Below are 24468 nucleotides of genomic sequence, written 5' to 3'. Positions count from 1 at the left end.
GCCTTCCGAGCACGGTGCAGACAGGAGTGTAGCCGTCGACGCGTTTGTCACACGCGTACGCGCCTGAACGCCAGCAGCTTTTGTGCCTACGCGCGTGATTGTGCGTGTGTGTGGGTTCTGGGTGTGTGTGTGTGTGTGTGTGTGTGTATTGGCAACGTGTAGGCCCCGCACGGTGTTGAACGTTTTGCCGTGTTGTGACGTGTGGGTGACGCTTTTCGGCCCAATTTCTGTGCCGCTTATCGGAACGGAACACGATAACGGGCACGGCCGGGACACGCTCTGGGCTTGGATTCTTTCCGGGCAGTGCAAAGTAGTGGCAGTGCAATAGAACTTGCTCGTCAAGCTAGCAGCAGAAGGTGTAGCAAGTGTAGCAGTGTGTCCCTGGAGGTGGCAAAACACTCGTGCACTAACGAGAGACGCGCACTAGGTGAGTAAGTGCTGTTTGTGTGTGTGTGTGTGTGTGTGTGTGTGTGTATGTGAGCGTGAGTGTGTGTTTGTGGGGGAGGGGGAGTTATTTGTTATTGTTCGTTCGTTGTGCCCCAAAGACTTAGGTGTGGTGCAGGTTGAGAATTGAAAAAAAAAACAACACAACACTTTCACATCTACCGGACAAAATTGACAAAATTGAGTGCTAGTGCACCGAGCAGTGCTTACAGCAGGTGCAAACTACAGAAAGGACATCAAGCAAAGGCAACCCGTAGCACGGCCGAACTGTAATTGTATCGCGTTCACAGGGTCGCTGCGTGTAAGCGACTGCTGCCCGAGCACCTATCAACCAGAGCTGCCAATGGCTTAATATCATCAAACAATTCGTGTGTACAGCACGCTCGACAGGCTCGTCCGTGGAGACACGTCGCTTGTGCCTGCGCCTTGCTAGTGTATGTGCATACTCGCCAAGCAAAGGGGGCTGGCTGCTCTGCAAGGAAGTGTTCGTAGCTACCTGCGTCACATACACACCTATCAACCAGTCGTTGGCAGCAGTCGTAATAGCGTTAAACCGCTAGCCAGTTTTTCTATTGAACCTCCTTTTTGGCATTCTTTCAACTGTGAGCAATCGCTAAAGTCTTTGCACTACTGAATTTATTTATTTTTTATTTTTTATTTATTTTTTAGGTCTCTGTAATTCCCGTTTGACCCATTATTCCGACTGATCGAGTCTGTAGATTGTTTGAAAAATTGCTTTACTGAAAAAAAAACCTACAGCCGACCCAATGTTCGCTGTGGATGTCTGCAAAACACGTGCTGGAGTGTCTTTCTTCGCTCGCTATTGGGCTCAAGCTACTACTGCACCAGAAATGAGCTGTAAAGTGAACATCCAGCACGTGTGGCATTGTGTTGTGCCCGTTCGGGAAAATTGCGCGCGTCTCCGACGACGGCAGCATGCGGGCGCAAACGTTTCTTAGCGACAAGCGCAAATGAGCCAAAATTCATCTCGTCGACAGCAAACGCTTCCAGGGCTCGCTCACTACTCTCCCGTCTGCCCTTTTTAGCATTCGGCATGTTTGCCCCCCCTTTTTATCCCCGACCGCACCGAGGGACGGGAATCACGTAGTTCCTGTTTGCAGTGATTAAACACAAACACACACACGCATACAAAGGGTTTGTGATAAAAAGATGCCTCTCCGGTAGTCGATTCTCCCCGTTCCCTTCCACTCTCTCTCACACACACACACACACACACACACACACACACACACACACACACACACACACACACACACACACACACACACACACACACACACACACACACACACACACACACACACACACACACACACACACACACACACACACACACACACACACACACACACACACACACACACACACACACACACACACACACACACACACACACACACACACACACACACACACACACACACACACACACACACACACACACACACACACACACACACACACACACACACACACACACACACACACACACACACACACACACACACACACACACACACACACACACACACACACACACACACACACACACACACACACACACACACACACACACACACACACACACACACACGCATACTTAGTGGGTTATTCATGTTGGGAAAATCGAAGACAATTGCCGGCGTGATTTTTATCTCGCACTGCCTGGAACAAAGGCCCCGAACCAATAATCCATACTCCAGTTGGTTGGTTTGACTGGTTTTGGCTCTGGTTTTTGTGTTTCCGAACAAATGCGTGCTATAATGTATGCGCGCTTGGGGAACAAACGGTAGGGAGCGGGAGTATAAGCAAGAATTTTGGGGAGATTTCATAACGAGTCTTCGACCGTCATCCGACTCCGACGGGCACATTGCCGACCCACGTTGCCGAAAGCCCAGTGTCACTCGAACGGTCGTCCTCCAGTTTGGAAAGGGGAATTTTGAAATTTGCTCTCGTTGAAACGGTAAAAACTGGTCCGAGCCATAGCACACAGTTTTTACCGTTGAAACGGTAAAAACATACCGGACAGCACACAGGTCAGTGCGCGGCATTCGGGCCCACTAGTCCTCTAAGGTTTCGGCTTTGGACATGGCTTTAGCACCTTTGTCCTGCACCACCTGTTTCCCTTTCGGCACTCAGTTTCCCGGTCGACCCACAGCAACCCCCATGGGAGGGGTGGTGCACTGGAATTACTTACCATTAGAGGTTGTGGTGCGTGAAATGTGTAGACCACCCGCACCCCCCCAGTGTTGTGGAAGAAAGTGATTGCCGCCGAAAAAACGCCCCCCTCCCCCCCTGGTTATACACCCTCGCCAATGACAAAAATCCCAACATACCTGCGAAAATGGTTTGAAAGGGGTTGGGAAGGGAAAATTAAAACTCCCACCCTCGCACATCCCTCGTACGAGAGAGCTAACACTGATTGACACTTTTGCTCGGGCCGGGGCTGGAAGCGATGCTGGGTGTTGCCGGGGAGGGCTACTGCTTTTCTTCTCATTATTTAAATTCACTCTGACCAATGTGTGTGTGTGTGTGAATGTGTTTATGTGTGGGATGAGCGCATTTGTGTGTGCTTTGATTTTAAAAAGGGATCAAAATGTATTTTAATATTACATGCACCGTTTTCATCGACATGCTTGCTCTAGGCCATCTGCTGGAATACCTCGTTACGGTCAAATATTTGACGACAGTTAGAGTGCTTAAAGAAGGTTGCTTATTAGTGAGATGTATGTATTTGTGTCCCTAATTCCACCCCGTTTTCATAGAAATTTGAGAAGAATATTATGTGATTGTTTTCAAATAGAATATACTGTTTAAAGAAACGATTTTATTCTACAAAAATTGATAAAGAATGTTTTGCAAAATATCCTGGCATTACTTTATCTCCCATCTCTCTGTAGAAAAATAACTAGTATCAATAAAGTTGCTAGCTTAAGAAATACATCGAAGTGAATTGCTCAGGTACTATTCGACTTGCGATCAAAATATAAAATGTAAAATAAAAAAATAGCTTTACAACGTTTAAACTGTTTCCTGACCATAACAAATCCAAGACTAAAAGTTAATCTTTATCTAGGCCGGTTGGCCATAAAAAAGATTTTTATTTTACACTAACAGGATTACTCCTGACTAAAGCTAAACTATGAACTACATCTTGCTGATGCTAGACTTCGACTTCGACTGCCTAAACCTAACGAGCTAATATTCTAACGAGGCCGCTGGTTGCTGGCTGCATTGGTCCGTTCTCACGATCGGTCTGCGTGTCGCATTACTTGCGCATGTCGCCGTTGTCCGCTCGTGGCCGGTGTAGCGTTACATCTTCGTCTGCTCGTAGCCGGTGTGGAATGCCAGCTTGCAGTCTGGTTTCTAGCGGGTCGGTCTAACTCCTCCCTTCTTAGATGAGTTTGCCCTCAAAGTCTGCCGAGAGCATGGAATGTTGTGGGTTTTTTCACGAAGGTTTCTATGTGGTGGACATCCTGTCGGTTGGTGTTGTTCGTTGGAATGTTGAGGCTTATTTTCGTTCTTCTTATACTGGTAATGAAATATAAAATTGCTATTGTTATCAGAACAATTGTCGTTAGCCCAATTGACCCAAAGATATGAAGTTTCCATGTGAGGGAATTATTAACCAGGCTGATGGTATGTAGTTTCTCTATGTGCTGCAATGTTATGTTTCGAAGATGTTCAATTGAAGGTTCGTCTCTGATGCCGTCTTCTTTAGCGATGAGGCCAAGGGTTGATATATATGGTTTACCAGTTATCGAAACTTCTGTGCTGGGAAAGAGTTCTCCGTTAATAAAGATATTGCAGTTGTGAAATTGTATGAGATATGATCCATTAAGAATGTGGTTTATATTGCTGCAGTTGGATGAAATTTCGGCAGTGGCATCATTCAATAGAATATTCGCATTGTTAATGTGTTTAACTAATCCCGTTGAATACACCTTTTCGTACATACATTCTGTATGCTCCCCTTGTACGAGTTGTCGTATGCAGCGTGAAGGCTCTTCCAGATCTTTACTTTCGCAAAGCTGGTGGCTGCTCTGATCGATACAGGACTGCGGTAATTCGAACATATGGGTTAGATTCCGGATTATGTAGTTATGCTTGATTAAGATTCTCTTATCATTTTGTATGATAGAGTCGATATAGTTGTACTCATAAGTTTCATAGGATAGACGTGGAAACTTTAGCATAAATATCACGTGTGTTGAATTCATGGTAACTTTTGCTGTGACTTGTGTTAACATTTCTTCAACTGATGTATAGTAAATGCCATTTTGTGCCAGAAATTCTGCAACGGTGTTTAAGTCTTCTATTGATAGTAGCTCGCTATTCGGTATCCCATGCTTAGCGGCAAGTATGGCTTCTTGGAGTGTTTTTATATGGGCTTGTAATGCGTCTAGGTTTGCTATCTTAATGATATGTTGTATCTCAGTTTGATGTTCCCTTTGGATCCTATTCTGAAGGTCGATAACATGATTATCAATATTGGTTGTTTCTTGGAATCTTCTGCTGAGACCATTATTGATTAATAGCTGCTCGTTGTTTTGTAGGATGAGCGAATTCAGGGTGGTGTTGATTATCGTTAGATCTTCTGCGTCGGGACTGCCAGCTATCCACTTCCAGGCGGTACCTTTACTGTTCCATCTTTTCGTTCGAAGTCTACGTGGCCTAATCTTAGAAATTGTGGCGTTAAGTTTTTCGAGCTTCAAATTAATTAAACTTTGCAATGGGGATTTTCCTGTACTGTTTGTGCTATTTTCAAAAACTCTAGAAATTATCTCTTCTAGCTCGGTAAGATCAATTGGATGAATCGTCCTCAAGTATCCGATCCTAATTTTTGCTTGTCCTAACGGAACAATAGCCAATGGGTTGTTTGTTATGTCGAAAATGTTTATGCTAGCTTGTAGAACACCATATAGGGTGAAAAACGCGATTCTGTAATAGAAAATTAATTAAATCATAATTATATCATTAATTTTTTCTTAAATTTATTTTGTGGATTTTTCGATTGTTCGAATCTATTATATACGTTGGATGATTTTCCTTAACTACCACTGTCTTATAACGACTGTCACGCTTATTCATAGTTTTATTTTTTTCATACGCAAATTGATTCGGTTCGTAATCTTGGTACTTATCATCTTTAATCTTTTCATTTTTTTCTTCAAATATTTTTATAATTTTACTCTCAATTTTTTCTTTTAATTTTGATCTATCTCTAAATGAAAGTTCTTCTGATTGCTCTCCAATATATACTTTTCTGGGAGTCTCTTTTGTAAAAGAATGAATAGTATTATTATACTTATACACGGCTTGTTGTATTAAGGTAATTAAGCTCATGTCTGGATTCAAACCTTTTGTACATCTTGCGATTTCTCTGATCGTGGAGTGACAACGTTCCACTTGTCCATTTGACTCTGATCTATTCACTGGTGTCTTAAAAATTGATACACCTAAATTTAGTATGGACTGCTCTATGACGTTCGATACAAATGTACATTCGTTATCAAATATAATTTGTCTAGGCAAATTCCAATCGTATAATAATTGTAGCAGTACTTCCTTAACGTCTGCTATGGATTTTGATTTAATTGGTTTTAATTTCAAATATTTCGAAAATTTGTCCATTGACGAGATGAATAAAAAATTTGCATTATACGCAAATATATCAACATGAACAATTTCTCCTGGATATTTTGGGATTGGTGTTTTAACTGGTATGTATTCAGGGGGTCTTCTTTCGTATTTTTCTACTTTGCAAGTTTCGCAGTTTTTAACATATTGTTCTATCTTGTTTCTCATGGAAGGGAAATAAAATTTTTTATAGCTTGTAATGAATTTTCCTTAGCGTTTCTATGAGCAAAGTTATGTATTTTACGAATTTCTTCTATCTGTTGTTCTTGATCACAAATGTCTTGAACTTGAGTTTGTGAAAATCTTGCTTTCATGGTTGATATATTGAATAGATTTTTAAAGGTTTCTTGAATGATCCCCATGGTTGGCTCATCAGTGAATATGCCATTTATTATACCAGGTATCATGAATCTCTTAAGTTTGTCTTTTATAAAATCGATTGAAAATTGTGGTTCTATGAAAGTGTGCCTTTTAAACTTAGGAAAGGGGTTTACAAACTCGTAGGAACTAATAGTACCTTTTTGAAAAATTAATTGGTTTCGGAAAACATTAATTGGAGCTTCGGTAGAAGGGATAAAAGAAAGATCATCTTCTTCGGCAGAGTGTTGTGTAGGAGTTAGTGAGTTAATTTGTATGCGTGAAAGAGCATCAGCTACCACGTTGGTTTTTCCAGGTTTGTAACTTAGCTCATAGTTATGTTCCTCTATGAATGCTTTCCATCGCTTTAATTTTGCATTGTTATTTTTTGGTGACATTGCATATGTTAAAGGTTGGTGATCTGTTAATATTATTATTTTTGCACCGTAAATGTAATTACGTAGAGAATGTAAAGCCCAAACTATAGCAAGCATTTCTTTTTCGTTTGTAGCATAATTCTCTTCTGTTTTTGATAGTGTTCTAGATATGAATGTTATTGGTTTTTCAACACCATTAACGTTCTGGGAAAGAACAGCTCCGATTGCTTTGTCAGAAGCGTCGGTAGTTAAAATAAAATCATGATCAAAATCGGGGTATGCTAAAACATCATCGGATGATAAAACTTCCTTAAGAGTTTTGAAAGCTCGTTTGGCATCATCATCAAATTTTATCGGAAAATTTTTAGATTGATTTTTTGTAATTTTGCAGTGGCCTTGGCCATCCTCCCCTCTTAAAAGTTTTGTTAAAGGTTTTGCTAAAGCTGCATAATTTTTAACAAATCTTCTGTAATATCCAGACAGTCCTAAAAATGATCTAAGTTCTCGAATAGTTTGAGGTTCGGGGTATTTTAAGATACTTTCTATCTTTTTCTCATGTGGTTTCAAGCCATATTCTGAAACAATGAATCCTAAGAATTCAACTTCTGTTCTTAAAAACTCTGATTTGTCTGGCTGTATTTTAAAATTGGCTTCTCGTAATGTATTCAAAACAATTTCCAAGTTTTTCAGATGTTCGTCGAATGTTTTTCCAAAGACTATTATATCGTCTATGTATACGTGACAAATTTTTCCAATATGTTCTCTAAGAACATCGTCCATGACTCTCTGAAAAATCGAAGGTGCATTTTTCAGACCGAAAGGTAATCTTAAAAATTCGTATTTTCCATTATTGATGGAAAAGGCGGTTTTTTCGATATCTTTTTCTGCTAAACGAATCTGGTGAAATCCCGATGCTAGATCGAGTGTTGTAAAATATTTATTATTTCCTAGATTGGCAAGTACTGTTGAAGTATCGGCAATGGGATATCTATCGCTTTTAGTTTTCAGGTTTATTTTTCTGTAATCGATCACAAGTCGATATTTTTTTTCGTTAGATGCGTCAACCTTTTTGGGAACTATCCACACAGGTGAATTATATGGTGACCTAGATGGTCGAATTATACCATTATTTAATAATTTTTTTATCTGTGTTTCCACTTCCTGTTTGAGGGACAAAGGGTATGGGTATGACTTACAGTAAATTGGTTCCGTATCATTCGTGGCTATGGTTGCTTCTACCTTTGTTGTAAAGGGCAACTTTTCGTCGGGTGGCTGGAATAAATCTTGAAACTTGTTAAGAAATAAATGTAATTTTTCTTTTTCTTGGTGGTTAAGATGTGTGTCTCTTATTTCAATTCTGTTAACTTCCTGTAATGGATGAAGTGAGAGAGGTATTATAAAATTTTCAAGAACTAGATTGTCTCTTTTAGCGTCTACAAATGCTCCCATTTCTTTGATGGTATCATAACCTATTATGGCGTCAAATGATTTTAGTCCCTGCAAATGATAAAATTTGACATTTACATCGGAATAAGGGGCAAATATTTGAGCTTGTGAATATTTTGTGATGAGTAAATCTCCTCCCACAGATGATACAAAAAATGGTTTTATAACGTCGTGAGAAATTTTCGCATGTAAAGGGTTGATGAAATTTTTATTAGATCCAGTGTCGATTAGAATTTTAATTTGTTGACCTGCCTTACCATGGTATATAAAATATGGTAAAGCTGATTTTAACCTAAAAAATTTAATTCTGCTTCGCGAGAAATTTCGTCGTAATGAGAATTTTCATTTAGTTTTTCTTCGTTATCTATAGATTTTACTGTGACTGAGAATTGTCGTAATGATTGAACTAATTCCTCCAGTTTGACTTAACTTTTGTGATAATGATTTTCTTTTCACTCACTAATCACTCACTTTAACACTGATTATAATGTTTTAATATTTTTTGTCGCTTTAATAAATGTTTATACTTACTATGATTGAAAGTTTTACTTACATTAATAAATTCATGCTTCACCCTTCTTACGGGGCTGGTTGCTTCACCTCCTCTGACGGGGTTGGTTTTCTGTTGCTCGGGCCTCCGGTGAATTTTTCCTTCTCGGTGTGTCGGCGTTGTCCCTTTCCTCCGGCAACGAGTTATTGGCTGCTACCGGCTACTTAGGTGCTCATACACACGGCTGCAATCTGCGATCGGGAGATGTTCTAAGCACGGTGTGATTACGCTCTTTCGCGATCACTACTCGTCACTTGATTTTCACTTCACTAGAGGTCCCTATTCGGGCGCCAGTTAATCTTTATCTAGGCCGGTTGGCCATAAAAAAGATTTTTATTTTACACTAACAGGATTACTCCTGACTAAAGCTAAACTATGAACTACATCTTGCTGATGCTAGACTTCGACTTCGACTGCCTAAACCTAACGAGCTAATATTCTAACGAGGCCGCTGGTTGCTGGCTGCATTGGTCCGTTCTCACGATCGGTCTGCGTGTCGCATTACTTGCGCATGTCGCCGTTGTCCGCTCGTGGCCGGTGTAGCGTTACATCTTCGTCTGCTCGTAGCCGGTGTGGAATGCCAGCTTGCAGTCTGGTTTCTAGCGGGTCGGTCTAACTTAAATATTCTAATTCAAGGCTATTGTGAGTGTAAAGTAGGAGCATATCACCAAACAGTCGTTTAATTTTTTACTCGTTCCGAAATACATTTACCACTTTGATTATATGTCAATAGAAGCATCGATTCAATATTAATTTAACAACCGATTACGAGTTTCGTGCAAGGAAAAAATAAGTAACGCAAAATTGCTTCAAAAATTCGAATTTTACAAAAATATCTTTGTTTTATAAAAGAAATTTAAATTAGTTACGTAACGCGCATGTTGGAGGTCGAGCTTCCGAAAGAACCAAATTGAAAACCATTTTTTCCAAAATACGGACCGCCAAGTCTTTCCTCCAGGTCGCAAAGAACTTTCGTTAGCAGTTTGAATGAACCTGGAAATGATATTTTTTGAAAAAAAAAAAATGAGTGTGATAATTTAGATTCGGCTAGCTTGAAGATGTCGATATGCAAACACTCGTTAGCGATTCTGTTGGCTAGTAAATCATTCTCTAAGGTCTTTACAAAAATTGTTCATCTCGTCAATGTCGTCGTAGGCAGCTAGATCTCACAATGTTCGCAATTAATATGCGTCTTATGCCTACCGCGGTTATAATCGCGCATGTTATGGCGCATACGGTCGGTCGGAGCTGTTAAGCTTTTGTCGGCAATTTTCTGGAATTTTATTCCAACTAGATTGCCGCCAAAACATCCGCACCACTCCCTTCATATTTAAAGCTTGGGTCGTCCACGGTCTGCAACTATTTTAGCTTTTGCACTCTTTTTGTTGAATATTTCGTGTATTTCTAAGGATTTCTGCTACCTGTGGTAATATTTCGACACAAGAGCTGTGCTATACCCCAAAAAACGTAATATATTGCATATTCTGGTAAACTCCAATTAGTTTTTAAAACAACGCGACAAAAATGCTAAATCTCGCTTCAACCCCTGGTAACCTAGGTGGATTAAAGAGATCAGGTAGTGGAATCGGGATTTTGACAATTCGTCACTTGACATAAGTTCCCCAGGATTCAAACCATTGTTTACTTTTTTTTAAACTTGTTCATATATTTTATCTACAACTTTTTTTTAATTATAATAAAAAACATTAATATACTTAATGTACTTATTTTGGGCTTTGCGTGTTTTTTATTTTACATTCAAAAATAAACTGAACACAGATATTGCAGTAAACAATAATAGTTCGAGGGTTATTTTGTAAATTTATTGTGCAGTTTATTGTGTTTTTAACATATTTAAGGATAAGAACTAAATTTATTCCTTATTATCTACGAGGCTCATAGAAGATTTAATTATGTGAGAATGGTACTTCTTTCTTACCTGCTTTTCAATTTCGTTTCCAAAAAAGAGTCAGAATCATCAATCATGCAAAAGGGTACTAAATAACCATGAAATATGTTCTCTTTGCTATGCTTTGTTAGCGAAACCCAATGTATAATGGTTTTAAACTGACTTAAGGTCTCTCACATGTGGCGATCCGCCAAAGGCCCTTTTGCATCATCTGATCTCTTTAATCCACCTTGCTGGTACTAAAAGGATATCTTCATCTGTTCTGATTGATTGTTAGGATGTCTTTGGCCCATTCCTTCCTAATAGTCTCCTTGTAATCATTTTGTAACGACTCGTTCTAATTTCTTAATTTGGATTTGTTTTTGTCTTTTTTTATAATTTCCTACAGTCTTGATTTGCGAGTCATATTTCACTTTAAAAACAAAGATTAACTAAGAGATCAATTTAAACAAATAGTATGTGTGTTTACGTGGTTTTCCCAAGGCATGATATTCAGGGCATCAATGTGGTACGATTTGCTACTTGATTTCGGTATTTAGTAAAATGGTTTCCATATTTTTTAACAACTTCCTGAGTCAATGTTAATTTGTTGATCAATGTCCTTTGTATTGTCCTTCAAACCAGTTTGTTTTTTACTCTGACGATGTTCAAGTATTTTTAACCCTTTATTAATATTTAATTATATCATCAACGGTGTACTTTTATGTCGTGTCACCCACACAAAAGATGTAGGTGTTCGGTTTAGATACTAAGCTCAGCTTTCAGGAGCATATTCTCTACACTGTCTTGAGAGCATACTTAAGAATAGGATTATTAGGACAAATGGCATTGGATTTTACCAATCTCACGTGTTCCAAAGTTGACGAATCGCTCAAACACCATTCATTGGTTCCATTCTAACCCTTCACAATGATATCTCCTCCCTCCTCTCTGATGCTGTGTTTTATGTTCCTACTTGTTCCCTTTGCTCCCGTCCACTTGTAGCGACCAATTTGCGCCTTACAGTTACTGAATTTAATGCACGACCAATTCTTACACTGCTCGTGCCTTTTATGATCACACACATTTGTTCGATTTCTATCAATTTCTGAAGTACCGCTCCTCCCTCCGCATTTTCCATTTAATAATTTCAATGTTTTGATCGCTGTTTGGAAACTCCTGAACTAAATTTTATTTTATTTTATTTTATTTTATATTTATTTGACTATAACTGCGTTACATCGAGAAAAACTCCACCAACAAGATTTTAATAATAAATAACGCTCCTTATTTTCCACTCACACAAAAACAAAACATGCACCGTCGTAACCGTTTCCAGCTTCCACCGAGATCACGTGTCGTGGCGCGTTCGGCATCCCCGGCATCGCGGAAGGATGTAGGCAGCCCGAGCGGGAGGCGAAACCTTCCACCCCGGTTCGGCGGGAGCGCACCGCGCTATGCGCCAGCGATCGTCGGCGACCAGTCGCGACCCCCCGCTCCGCTCGAGCGCCGGCCTCTATGGCTCTATGGAGTCAGTGTTGCCACGCAACCGTCTAACTAGTGCCTCCACGTCCAAAACCAGCGGCGGCAGTACGCAGTACAGTGTAGCAACAGCAGCAGCCCCACCACCAGCACACTTCCGGCCGGCAAGCGGCGGTGTTATGCATGATCACTCCCGCGCCGACAGTCGGATATCGCACCAGAGTCTTAGCAGCAGCATCGTCAGCAGCAGCAGCAGCAACAGTAGCAGCAGCAGCAGCAACAGCAACAACAACAACGGCAACAGTAGCGCCACCAACCCAACCCGAACGCCCAAACACGCCGGTCTAAAGTCGGTGGAGCAGCGCGCTCGCAACAAGATCAGTCCCGGGCCGGAGAACGCTGTCACCAGTTCCACCTCGACACCGGGCGCGTCCCATCGAGCGGGCCTGAACGCACCGAGCAGCGGCAGCAGTAGCGCACGGGCGCCTTCGGCATCGTCCGGCACGGAACCGGACAATCTCGCTAGCTACCGACGCTACAGCACCTACACAGCCGGGTTGAAAGGTAAGGTTTCGCTCCTCATTATCGCAGCAATTTTCCTGTCCCACTGTCGGCGCGCTGACAGTGGTTTCCCCCCCGTTGTCACAGCCAAGCAGTGCGGCGGCTCTCATAGCACAGGCCGTCCAAGAGCATCGCTCGAGAATGTGGCCTGGAGTGGCATTATCCCCACCCTCCAATCAACGTTAGGTTCGTAATCCTCAAAAATCCTCTCGGGGATTTGGCAGGTTCATTGCCAGTGTTCGGTCGGTCAGTCAAGAGGGGGCTCTCGGTGCCGACCGAAAACCCAAAACCCTCTGCTAGCCCTGCTGGACAACATTCCACCCTCTGTGTGTGTGTACATCCCTCACGGCACACGACACGACAGAGTGTGGAGTTGATTTTTTCTCACACATTTTAACCGTACCCCTAGCCGGTGGCCCATTTCTGTCCCTGTCCCTGTTTGGAAACTTCCTTAATAAGCTCCGACAACTCCGACAATCAGATTCCAGCAGCAGCAGCAGCAGCAGCTAACCACCCCCGTCCAAGCGTGCTCCGGAGGGTGGGAAAATTCCCTTTTTCCCGTTTTTTAAAACTACGTGCTTGGAATTTTTGCACACAGCATTCGGCAAAGCCAAAGGGCCTGGGGTTTCATCCCGAAGGGCAGACGGGGTTGGAGAATTTGTTGCAAAAATGTTTCCCGCATCTGCTGCTCGTAGCCGGGGGTTGGCGGGATGCCATGTAGTGGTCTTTTTCTTGAGCAATGTTCGGTAGACCGTTTTTTTCTTCTTCTCTTCTTCTTCTGTTTGTTTTGTTTCGCTCCCCGGCAAAGAGTCTTTTGCTGATGACTTGCCTTTAATTAGTACGGACGCGGATAGGTATCAAAGCAAACTTTACATCCTTGATTGCGATCGACGCAAGGAATCGTCGCGTCTCTCTCTCTCGCTCTCTTTTTCCGTGTTCAAATGTGACTTCTTTTGATGTTTACCCCCGGTGTTTTTGGCGATCTTTGCAGAATCGAGCAAGTGTCCCACTCCGGGCTGCGTCGGGCTAGGGCACGTTACCGGACTCTATTCACATCATCGCAGGTAGGTTGAGTACCGAGGCACTACTGGCCCAGACACTAATGCACTCGACTCCATATCCTGCCTCCTCCAACAACAGCTTGTCCGGATGTCCACGGCGTGATAAAGTGTCGTCTGAGTGTAAGTGTTGCTTGCCCCTTCCCAGCAGCTGCCCCGTTTCTGTTGCTTCCTAACACGCGCTCTTGTCTTTCTGTCCCGGTCCGTAGTATTAGCGCTTCACGAAACGATACTGAAATGTCCGACGCCCGGGTGTAACGGTCGCGGACACGTCAGTGCGGGGCGCAATTCGCACCGAAGCCTGTCCGGCTGCCCGAAGGCAGCGGCCAGCAAGGCAGCAGCACGCGAGCTCAAGTACCAGAATGGTTTGCTCTTTCGTCAGAAGCTACATACGGCAGGTTTGTAGCCATCATAACCACGCACACACACACACAAACAATTTTCCATGATCCCATAATTTTCTCTATCCGCCGTTGCCGTTGCCGGTGCAGTTTTAAACTATCAGCAGTTGGGCGAGTACCATTCGGCACTGGCAGTGTCGGCGGATGACGTAGTAGCAGCAGCACGCGACAGTAGCGTACCGCGGCAGCACGCACCGACCGAAGCGGCCAGAGTCAGACAACCCGAACCGGCCGCCGACAGCCGGCTGGTGAAGGATCTTAGCAGTAAGCATATCGGCGCGCCCGAACCGGACAGCGACCAGTCGCGCCCCAGCTCGGACGGCAGCAGCCCCCCGACACCGGTGATCAAGACGGAGCGGCAGGACGACACCGGCCACACTACTAGCACCGCTACCACCGGCGAGCAACCGGCCTCCGGCAGCAGAATGCTCGAAAGCAGCTACGGCCGCGATCAGGATCTTGCCCGGTACGGGCAGATCGGTGATGCGCGCCACCAGCACCAGCACCAGTATACGACGGCCCACTACGACGCGAGCCAGACACTCCCGGCGGCCAGCGGCTCGTACGATCTTGGCACCTACACGACCCGCGGCTACGATACCGGCGCCTTCGAGCGGTACGACACCGCCGGGTACGGCATGCAGAAGAGCTTCATGTACGGCTCCGTCTACCAGCCAGTACAGTCCACACTCGACGACTACACAGCGGTCGGACTGTCGGCCAGTACCGGACCGACCGTACCGCCGGTCGGTACGGTGGGCACCGCGGCTCAGCAGCAGGACGCGATGCTGCCGCCGCCCGGTCCACCGCTGCTGAAGGTGGAGATGCCGGACGAGAACAGCTCGTCGACCGAACCTATCTACCCGCGGCCCGTCTATCACTATGAGCAACCGGGCGGCTGCGCTGCCAGCCCGGTCCATCCACCCGGCTACTCCGCGATCAATCTCAGCGTCAAGGTGACGTCCAGCGAGGGCACGCTGCGGGCGGTCGGTTCGCCCGGTGCGACACCGCCCACCGGCGAGCGGCCACCGGCCACCGATCACTCGCCGAACGGTGTGTCTTCCTCGAACGGACAGCTGACAGTAAACGGCGGCAAGGACGAGTCGGACACGCAGCTCAGCCCCAAACCCGGCACCAGCCCGAACCACATCAAGGCGAACAGTCCACACATACCGAGCCCCCAGGGACATACGCTTGATCTGAGCGTTAGCCGACTGCCTAACAGGTACGTTTGATGCGAGATTATTATTATTATTATTTATTAGTTAATCTTCAACGGGTCATATGGCTTAATTAAGTTGGGTAGTTTGGGTTCAAAACATTGCACAGCAAAGCTTTTTGTCACAGTTCACTCCAGTTTTATCCCAGTTTTCCGGCCACGGCAGCAGCCGGAGACGTTCTTTGAAGCACTGGGTTGAGATGTGAAAGTCAAAGCAAACCGAAACAGCATTAAACACAGCCGACATGCGGAACATACGGTCCCAGAGATGCATTTTGTTTTTGATTACTTAATTTGCGCATTAACTAATTTGCATGTCCGCGTATGACGTTTAAGCAAAATAGATGAAGAAGAAGAAGAATGCGTGCAAAGAATTTTTGTATGAGCAACGCAAATTCCAGATTACTTTTACTTTTACAGATTACGTTTAATTCTAAGGGATGCATTAAGAGAGACTAATTCAAAATTCATAGCGATGTTGGGACTAATCTCGAACCCATGTCAATCCTGGAATTTTACAGAACTCATTCTGGTGCTTGAACTGATTTCAATCCAATGTAGGTGTTTCAATCCAATGTAGGTCTCTGGAACTGATCCTAACCCTTTACTAGCCGTTTAACTGATCCTGACACCACACCGGTCATGGAATTGATCCCGAAACCACAACGGTCGTGGAACTGATCCTGCCGTTACTGGAACTGGTCCCAAACCCATACTCGTCCTTGAACTGATTAAGATACCATAAAGGTCCTGAAACATATCGTGGCTTCATTCCAGGAATTGATACTGCTCTCTTTTGAAATTCGGGCCCAGAATAGTACCTTAATCTCTTGAGATCATGGAAGTCCACCCAGTTGTGTTCCTATTAGATTTCTCAACTCAACTCGGACGACTTAACAACATGCCCATTCTGTGTTCAAACCTCTCATGGACCGTCACCCTAAGCAACGATTGACTATCTGGCTGCGTGATATTTGATAAGCATCAAAAGCCTGTATAGCCCTGTTTCGGATACTTTTTTGTATGAATGTTGCCGCGACGTTTTCAACCATCTAGATGCGCAGTGGCGGCCAATAAAATTAGGACACCTATCTTCTGACTTTGAGGATTCCTGTACAGTTTCGTGGACCACTTGTTGGAAAACTGTCCTCACACATCGTAGTTGAAATTCTTTAGCTATGCTGCAGCCACAAATTAGACCAATATATGGGAAATTCTCAAAGAACCACACAACAGCATCCATCCATTGAAATATGAGTGTAGTTTGTATCGTTCTTTCCATACTTCTCGAAACACTCAAAACGTAGTAAGCTTTGCGTTACCCATAACCAAAGTGATTGCCATTGTATGGATGTAAGCTAAGCAAAAAGCATCCAAGCAGCCGCTGGAAAGTAATACTGATCAGCCTTTAGTAGAGTAACCCTACATTAGCATTAGTAAATCTACAATGGATCGATATGATTCGGTTAGACCAGTGACCTCCAACGACCACAAGTGGTGTGAACATACGTGGTCCGCGAAAGATTTGATTCTATAAATAGAAAACCTTATTACAATACATATCGTTCATTTTTGCCATACAGGGTTTCCCACGATTTATTGGTCAGTTCCCATATTTTTTTGAGGTCGTCTCTCGATCTATTCATCGTATTCCATAGATTTTTAGTTCGTTCCTATAATTAATTGGAACGAATATTGGAATATTGGATTAATTAATATAATTATTTAATAATTAACCGTCCGATTGGATATCAATTCAATTGTCCCAAAAAATTCTGGGAAACGGCCAAAAAATCATGGGACAACACCTAAAAAATATGGAAACCAACAAATAAATCTTGGGTAACCCTGAATCTAGGGAAATTAAAACAGGTATGTATAGAGTATTAATATTAAACATAGTTTTGATCAAAAAGCTTTGAACTTAGGTTACTAAACATATACATTTAATATATGTGGGCCGCGGCAAATGTATCCTCAAACACAAGTGATCCGTGATCTTTAAAAGTTGGAGAGCACTGGCTTAGACCATGTCTCAATGGATGAGGTCCAAGATAGAGTGAGTTGAACTTAAGAATAGAGCGAACCAAAGATGAGAAAAAAAACTCCTAAACATAATGGGTAAATGAAGTATTTGGCATTCCTGATGATGAGTCGTCAAATACAATTGGCCTTGTCGATTACAACTGATTGATAGTAGTCATCAAAGTTGAGCTTAGAGTAGCGTTCCAAGAACTTGGATGACATAATTACGAGCTACCTAATTATTGTTAAGGAAATAGGCGTATACTACTGGATACTGTTTGCGATTAAAACAGTTATCGACACGGTTACAGCATCAATGCAATTAGTTTTGCACAAATAGTTTTACAATACCATAATTATTGAAGCTATTTAGACCCATTTAGTCACTCCAGACCCTATTATACACCTTTTAATATCGTCAGCAAGTGATATGTATGCTATTTTGTGTGTGTTTGACGTAGCTCCACGAGTCCACAGTACCACCAGGATGCCGGCACCGCGGCAACGAACGCTCGATCGCCCCCAACGGAACCGGTCGACTTCAGTGGCCCCCCAAGGCCACTCAGCTTCGGCTTCATGGGCCCACCGGGGCCGGGGTACAGCCGAGAGTCGACACCGGACAGTGCCGCTTCCCACTATCTCGACGGCTACCGGGATCATACTGGTGAGTTTTCGTATACTCGCGTACGCCTAACACGTATGCAATCTGCGTAACAAAAGCGGCAGCTTAATCGAACGCGCGCGCCCATCGTTCACCCACAGGCTACAGTCCTCATCCGGGCTACGGGATGGTGGAGTACGCAAACGGCTATCCCGGCTACGGTTCCAACTATCAGGCCTGCCCTCCGTACGGTGCGTCCCTTGGCCCGTACTCGTCCGTGCCGGGCGCGGGCTACTCGTCGAGCGGGTCCTGCTACGCGATGCCTCCACCATCGCACATACCGTCGCACGACAAGCTGCTAAAGGATGGGTGAGTAGCCCTCGCACAGGACAGTGGACACATACACACGCTTACTAACACGCCAGGCCGTACCAAACTTACGGGTTTCGTTCCAGCTTGTCTGGACTTTCGCGCACCGACAGACAGTACCACTCGAACACGCAGGAGCTCAAGTGTCCGACGCCGGGCTGTGACGGTTCCGGACATGCCACCGGTAACTACTCCTCCCACCGCAGCCTGTCCGGATGCCCGCGGGCAACCAAACCGAAGAGCAAGCCCCGCGACGGCCAAGAATCCGAACCGCTTAGGTAAGGCAGCAGGGTGACGGGGATCGTGATTGGAGAGGATGCTACCGTGATATTTTCTTTCGCTTCTCTTTTCGCTCCCAGATGTCCCATTCCAGGCTGTGATGGTTCTGGACATTCCACGGGAAAATTCCTCTCCCATCGCAGGTACGTAAAACGCGGTACGGTAGTGCTTTCCTTCGTGTGCAGTGTGTGCTCACTCGAACGTTTGGCTCTTTTCCTCTCCTCGCACAGTGCGTCCGGCTGTCCGATAGCGAACCGGAATCGTATGCGCGTCATGGACTCGGGAGTTCCCAGCTCGGCGGACCTCCAGCCACAACACTCGGCCAAACTTGGCTCGATGAAGTTTGATGGCGTGTCGAATTCGACCAACGGCTGTGATGGTGAGTTCGCACACGCATAAACCTTCTGCTAGGTATCTTTATTTCCTTGACCTTCGTTCCAGCGCTCACTAACTCGCTTGGTCAGGGCATCAAGAAGGCAAAATACTCGGAGGAACATCTAAGCGACGGTGGATATGGAAAACCATTTTCCGGTAAGTCGGAAGAGTTAAAAAAGTAACAGTAACAGAGTTGTTAAAAAGATTTAAGCATGCGGGGCATTATTTTACACATTTGATATGGTTTTCGATTTGTCAGCTCGAGAGCACAAATACTACCCAACCGATAAAGATGCCCTTAACACTTTGAATGCTATGGCTATCCTATATGATAGCCAGTTATGTTATGTAGCCAGTTATGGCTATCATACACCTACCATAATAATATGGTAGGAACTTCTCCCGATTTTCCGCATATGGGCACTAAATATACCTTTTAACATATTCTATGAGAAACATCTTCTGATGCAATTTGCATACTATCGGGTAGACTTTATTTTCCTCTCGTTCTAAACTCGTTCTCACCGATTGTAAATTTCTCTTTCAATAACACACACAGCCATGTCCGACCTGGTGATGACGCACTCGCCCGATCACGACACGCGCAATGGTGGCAATACGGCGAACAACCTGCCGAACGGAGCGATCGGACCATCACAGGGCGCACTATCGCCCAGCTCCTCAATGTCCCTTTCCCACCTGCGGTCCGGCACGCGTATGCAGGACCCGACCGCACAGCAGCAGCAGCAGCAGCAGCAGCAGCAGGGTGAACAGCGAGTCGGCAGCGATGGGACGGCGGGCGTGGGCAGCGGCGAGAGCGGTGGTGCTGGTGGGTCATCCGGAGCCGGCGAAGACCTGCTGTCGCTCGAGGCGGAGATATCCGAGCTGCAGCGGGAGAACGCCCGCGTCGAGTCGCAGATGCTCCGGCTGAAGACCGACATTACCGCAATGGAGACGCAGCTTAGCCACGCCGAACGGGTACGTAAGCTAAGGTTGGTTGAAACGAGCTTGATTCGTTAAACACGACTTTCGGATCGGTGAGTGCGGGATGCGTAAGACAGATTTTTGTTTTTGTTTTTTTAGTGTTTAGTTATTGTTTTCATTGTTATTTTGGTGCGCGGTTCTCCGACATTCCTTTCCTTTTGCACTTCCACCTCACTCTTTTTTTTCGGTGTTTTGCGGTGTGTCTAGCACCATAACATTCCCTCACATACCTCCCCCGTACGCTCGAGTCGAGCAAAAGATTTGTACTCCGACAAACAAGCAGGCAACCAACCCCTTTCGCTCGTCCGCTGACGACAAATCAAATTCAATAAAGCCATAAAAAAGCAACCAACATAAATAAACGTCCCCCCATTGATACGATCGCTCATAAAACGGTTTTCGTTGCCCATGCTCTGCGCCACGGGGTCGAGTGTGCTGGATCGTCGTGCTGGTTCTCCCCCTGCCAGCGAGTTTTGTTTTTATTACTCCATTCGTTCGAGTTTTGCCGGCACCAGCTCACGTCACACAGTGACCGCTATTTTTCCCCCTTCAATTTGTCTTCCCGCCGCCTTTGGTTCGATACTAAATGCCCAAACATTCTCCCTCTGTGTGCTATGTGCTTGTTTTTTTTTTCTTCTCTCTTCTCGAGAGGGCAAAATAAAGCAAGCTACAACAAAGAACTCATTCCATTCACGGCAAAGAGTTGGCCGTATGAGTGAACGGTTGAATTCACTTTTTTATCGTTAATATGATGATTTTATTAGGATTTGTATGGAACAAGATAGGAGCAATTTTTTTTTCTTGCGATTCTGTTCAGTGTTATTGCGACAGAAGGAAACGATGAGTTCGCTTTAAAAAGCTAGATTAGTAATGTGGGTTCGCATATCTTAAAGGCAGATAGAGTTGAGCACTCATTCTTTAAAAAAACTTTTTAGAGGATAGCTCAAAATGTACAACATTCTGTAGGTCAGGATATTATGTTATGTTATTCTCATTCAGAAAACACGGTTGTGAATACTGTAAATTTATACGGAAGGAATTTAAAAAACTGTGGGGAAACGTTAATGAATTATTGAATTAATAACAACAAATTGGGGAAAAACATTGAATTATTTATCAAACAACAACTTAAATTTTGTTTTATTGGAAATACTTTCTCTAAACCAGACTACCAAAACGTGACACATTTGTACTTCTAACGATTAGTGGTGAGAGTTCGGAATCGGAACTACCCGAATCCGATTCCGGGTTCCAAATTAATTCCGGAGCTCACTCTGATTCCGGAATCGGCTCCGTAATCGGAATTGGTCCGGAAATAGCTCCGGAATCGTCGGAATCGGAATCAGAGTCAGTTCTAGCATTGAAATCAAAAGTTTTAGAAACGAAATCAGTCTCGGAATCTCCATGAGAATGGATCGTTTACAAGTAAATTTGAGATCTTAGCGGCTATCGATTCAATCGTAGCTACATAGGACCCAAAGACCTATTCTCATGGAGATCGAATTGATTCCGGAGCCGATTCCGGAGCCTGATTCTAGAACCGGTGCCGGAGCTGATGCCGATTCTCGAGCCTATTTCGATATCGGATCTGATTCCGGAGTCGATTCCGAATTCGGGATCAATTCTGACTCCGGAGTCGATTCCGATTCCGGAGTCGATTCTGAATCCGGATCCGATTCCAAATCCAAAGTCGATTCCGGAGTTGATTCTGATTCCGGATCCGATTTCTGGAAACTGATTCCGAAAACCCGCCCTCTTATCCGGAAATCGATTTCCACAAACTAGTTGGAATCGCTTCCAAAACGAATACTTTATTCTTCCCATCACCACCAACGGTCCTGTTAGCATTGAAATCCTTTCGTTTGGTTCGATATTATTTAACTGGAACGTCTTACGCATGGTGCGGTGCGGGAAGAGATTAGTAAATGTTCCAATCCAACCCCTAGCAGGAAAACGAGACAGCTGCAGGTCGTGGCAACGTAACGGGCTACTACGATCATCTGCGCAACAACGTCATAACCATGCTCGAGCACGTCAAGATACCGTCGGCCGCCAGATGCGACGGTACGCTGGCGACGCACGAGCCCCCCAACGTCCGGCTCGCCAATGGTGAAGATCCGCGGCTGGCCAACACCATCAATAGTATAAACGATAAAAATAACAACAACACCACCACTACCATCGGGACCGGCAAGCACACGCTGCACTCCGATACCGATGGCGACGGTAACAACAATCACAGGCGCACTGAGCTCGGCCAGGATCATCTGCTCGCCTCCTCCCATGGTTCCATCTGCTGCGGTGCGCTCGACAAGCGCGGGGACGAGCTGACAGGCGCCGACCCGCTTGCCAAGGATTACCAGAGATCGCTTCAGTCAGCAGGCGGCGGTGGGCACGAGCATTCCGACCTGGCCCGAACGCCGGACCGCACGCACCGGGAGCCCCCGGCAGAGGAGCCACCGTACGATAACTACCTGTCCAAGCTGCAGTCTCTCTGTTCCTCCCAGCCGCTCACCTCGTCCACTACCTCGCCGTCAACGGCGTCGTCCGCTGCCAACGGCGAGTCCGGCAGCCACACCTACACCACGGCCGTGTCCACCTGCAGCCCGATGGTGACGCCCCAGCATCACCACCACCATCACCACCAGCATCACCATCTGCACTCGCACCATCATCTCGGGGCGCACGGTGCCGGTGGCGTCCCGCCTGGCCCGGCGGCCGTATCGGGCATGATGGCGCCGCACCACTACCAGCCCCAGCCGCCCCACCCGATGCACCATTTGTACGATGGGAACGGGCCGATCTACACCAACCTCGGGCCGGTGCCGGAACCGCATCCACTCTACGATACGATGAAACTGTCTAGCGTGGGCGGTGCGGGTGGTGGTGGCCCTCCGGTTGGGGCTGGTGATGGGTTCATGGGGATGGCATTGCCAGCACCGATCTAAGCGGTCCGATCGGCTTGAGACTGTTCGCCAAACAACCATCCCAAGGCGATGGATTTATTGTATACGTTACGTTGCGAACAGTTCTCGATTGCGTTACCTTTGTGCGTGTTTGTGGGTGGGTGGGTGTGTGTACAATTTAATTGATTCGTAAGGAAGGCTGGTGAACGGGAGCGAAGCATGATAATAACAATTTGTGCAATAGATATTTTTGTGATGTAGATTGCATACTTCTAGGCGGAAATAATGAGCAAAACGTCTTGTTTTTTTATATACCTATAAAACTCTTACGGACCTTTATTCGATGTGTAAGTGTCATGCCTTCAGGTGCTTCCCTATGTTCATTTGTTTCTTCTTGTGTTTCTTTTAGTAAAAAAACCCCGAAAAGTATGTAATTTTGGTTACAACAAGACTGAGTTAGTGGCAGTTCCGTGATGTGGCAACAAACATACACTGAGTTACCAAAATATGCTTTACAGAGCTGCCTGATTAGCGGCTGCAATGCACAACATTGTTTTACCCCAGGGTACGAAGCGACGCTCCGCAGGATCAGTCAGACACATATCAAAAAGCGCAGACAGACATTTAGTCCATTTTAGCGTGCCGACTGACAAACAAGAACACACGCGTTTAAAACAAAATAAACACATACACACACTCACACTAATACATACATAATTGTAGCGCAAAACAGGGCAAAGATATCATTAGCTTCCGGTGGGTCTCGACTAACCAGCAAAGCCCAACCCATCAACGCTAATGAAGATACGAATAAAGCGATACATGTGTAACAAAGGTAGGAATGTTAGGTGCGTAAACAGAAACAAAGATATCTTGAAAATATGCTAGTGCTTGTGGTACTGTATTAGGCAAGCGCGTGTCGGTTCCACCCTGTGCGGTGTGGAAATAGAAATCTATCGCCATTGCACATGCACGACCACGCACGGTATGGATACGATTTTATGCGTGAGCTCGCCGCGGTACGGTTTGCGGCGAATGTGGTGTACCGCGGAGTGACGCTCTACTTCACCAGGAAAAGGGTAGTTGTTAAGGCCAACCGGTTTTATGTCATAAGTTAAAATAAATACGAGTTAAAATAAAACTGATTGTATTTGTCCCATACAGCTGTGTTTCGATACATATGTAACGCTCGGGCAATGAGAACCCATTTTTTGTTTAAAACAATTGGAAAGCTTTCAAAACATGCTAAAGCTCAAGGGTGTTTTGGTGTTTTCTTACAGCTTTCAATTAGAATTCCAGAAACTTGTTTTTGTTCATATTTAACGAAAAAAGGACTTTGTAACTCCCCGCTGCGCAAAGCGACGGAAGAAATCAAGGCGTTCAGAAAATGTTATCATGCCTCACGCTGCGCAAATTCGAGCAGTTTTCTGCGTAGTTTTTTGCGTCGTTTTGTGTCAAAAACTACGCAAAAAAATGCGCTAGACT

The 24468-nt window shown here is 44.8% G+C and overlaps 1 protein-coding gene across 4 annotated transcripts; it reads left to right on the top strand.

Annotated features, from left to right (window-relative positions):
- Nucleotides 1–24144, top strand: LOC120905940 (myelin transcription factor 1-like). Of its 4 annotated transcripts, none has more exons than XM_040317296.1 (14): nucleotides 1–427; nucleotides 12063–12769; nucleotides 13758–13830; nucleotides 13907–13947; nucleotides 14034–14222; nucleotides 14316–15450; nucleotides 17931–18133; nucleotides 18232–18439; nucleotides 18553–18717; nucleotides 18799–18861; nucleotides 18949–19097; nucleotides 19160–19249; nucleotides 19653–20071; nucleotides 22024–24144. In XM_040317296.1, the coding sequence occupies exons 2-14, from the start codon at nucleotides 12181–12183 to the stop codon at nucleotides 23023–23025; spliced, it is 4326 nt and encodes a 1441-aa protein (XP_040173230.1). In that variant the 5' UTR covers nucleotides 1–427; nucleotides 12063–12180; the 3' UTR covers nucleotides 23026–24144. The 4 variants fall into 4 exon arrangements, with proteins under 4 accessions (XP_040173230.1, XP_040173229.1, XP_040173228.1 ...); XM_040317295.1 differs by having other exon boundaries at nucleotides 18526–18717; nucleotides 22027–24144; XM_040317294.1 differs by having other exon boundaries at nucleotides 18526–18717.
- The last annotated feature ends 324 nt before the right edge of the window (nucleotides 24145–24468 follow it).

The sequence above is a fragment of the Anopheles arabiensis genome, chromosome X (genome assembly GCF_016920715.1).
Source record: "Anopheles arabiensis isolate DONGOLA chromosome X, AaraD3, whole genome shotgun sequence".
NCBI classification, from domain to species: domain Eukaryota; kingdom Metazoa; phylum Arthropoda; class Insecta; order Diptera; family Culicidae; genus Anopheles; species Anopheles arabiensis.
The sequence above is the reverse complement of the archived record's forward strand: the minus strand, read 5'-3'. Positions and strand labels throughout refer to the sequence as shown.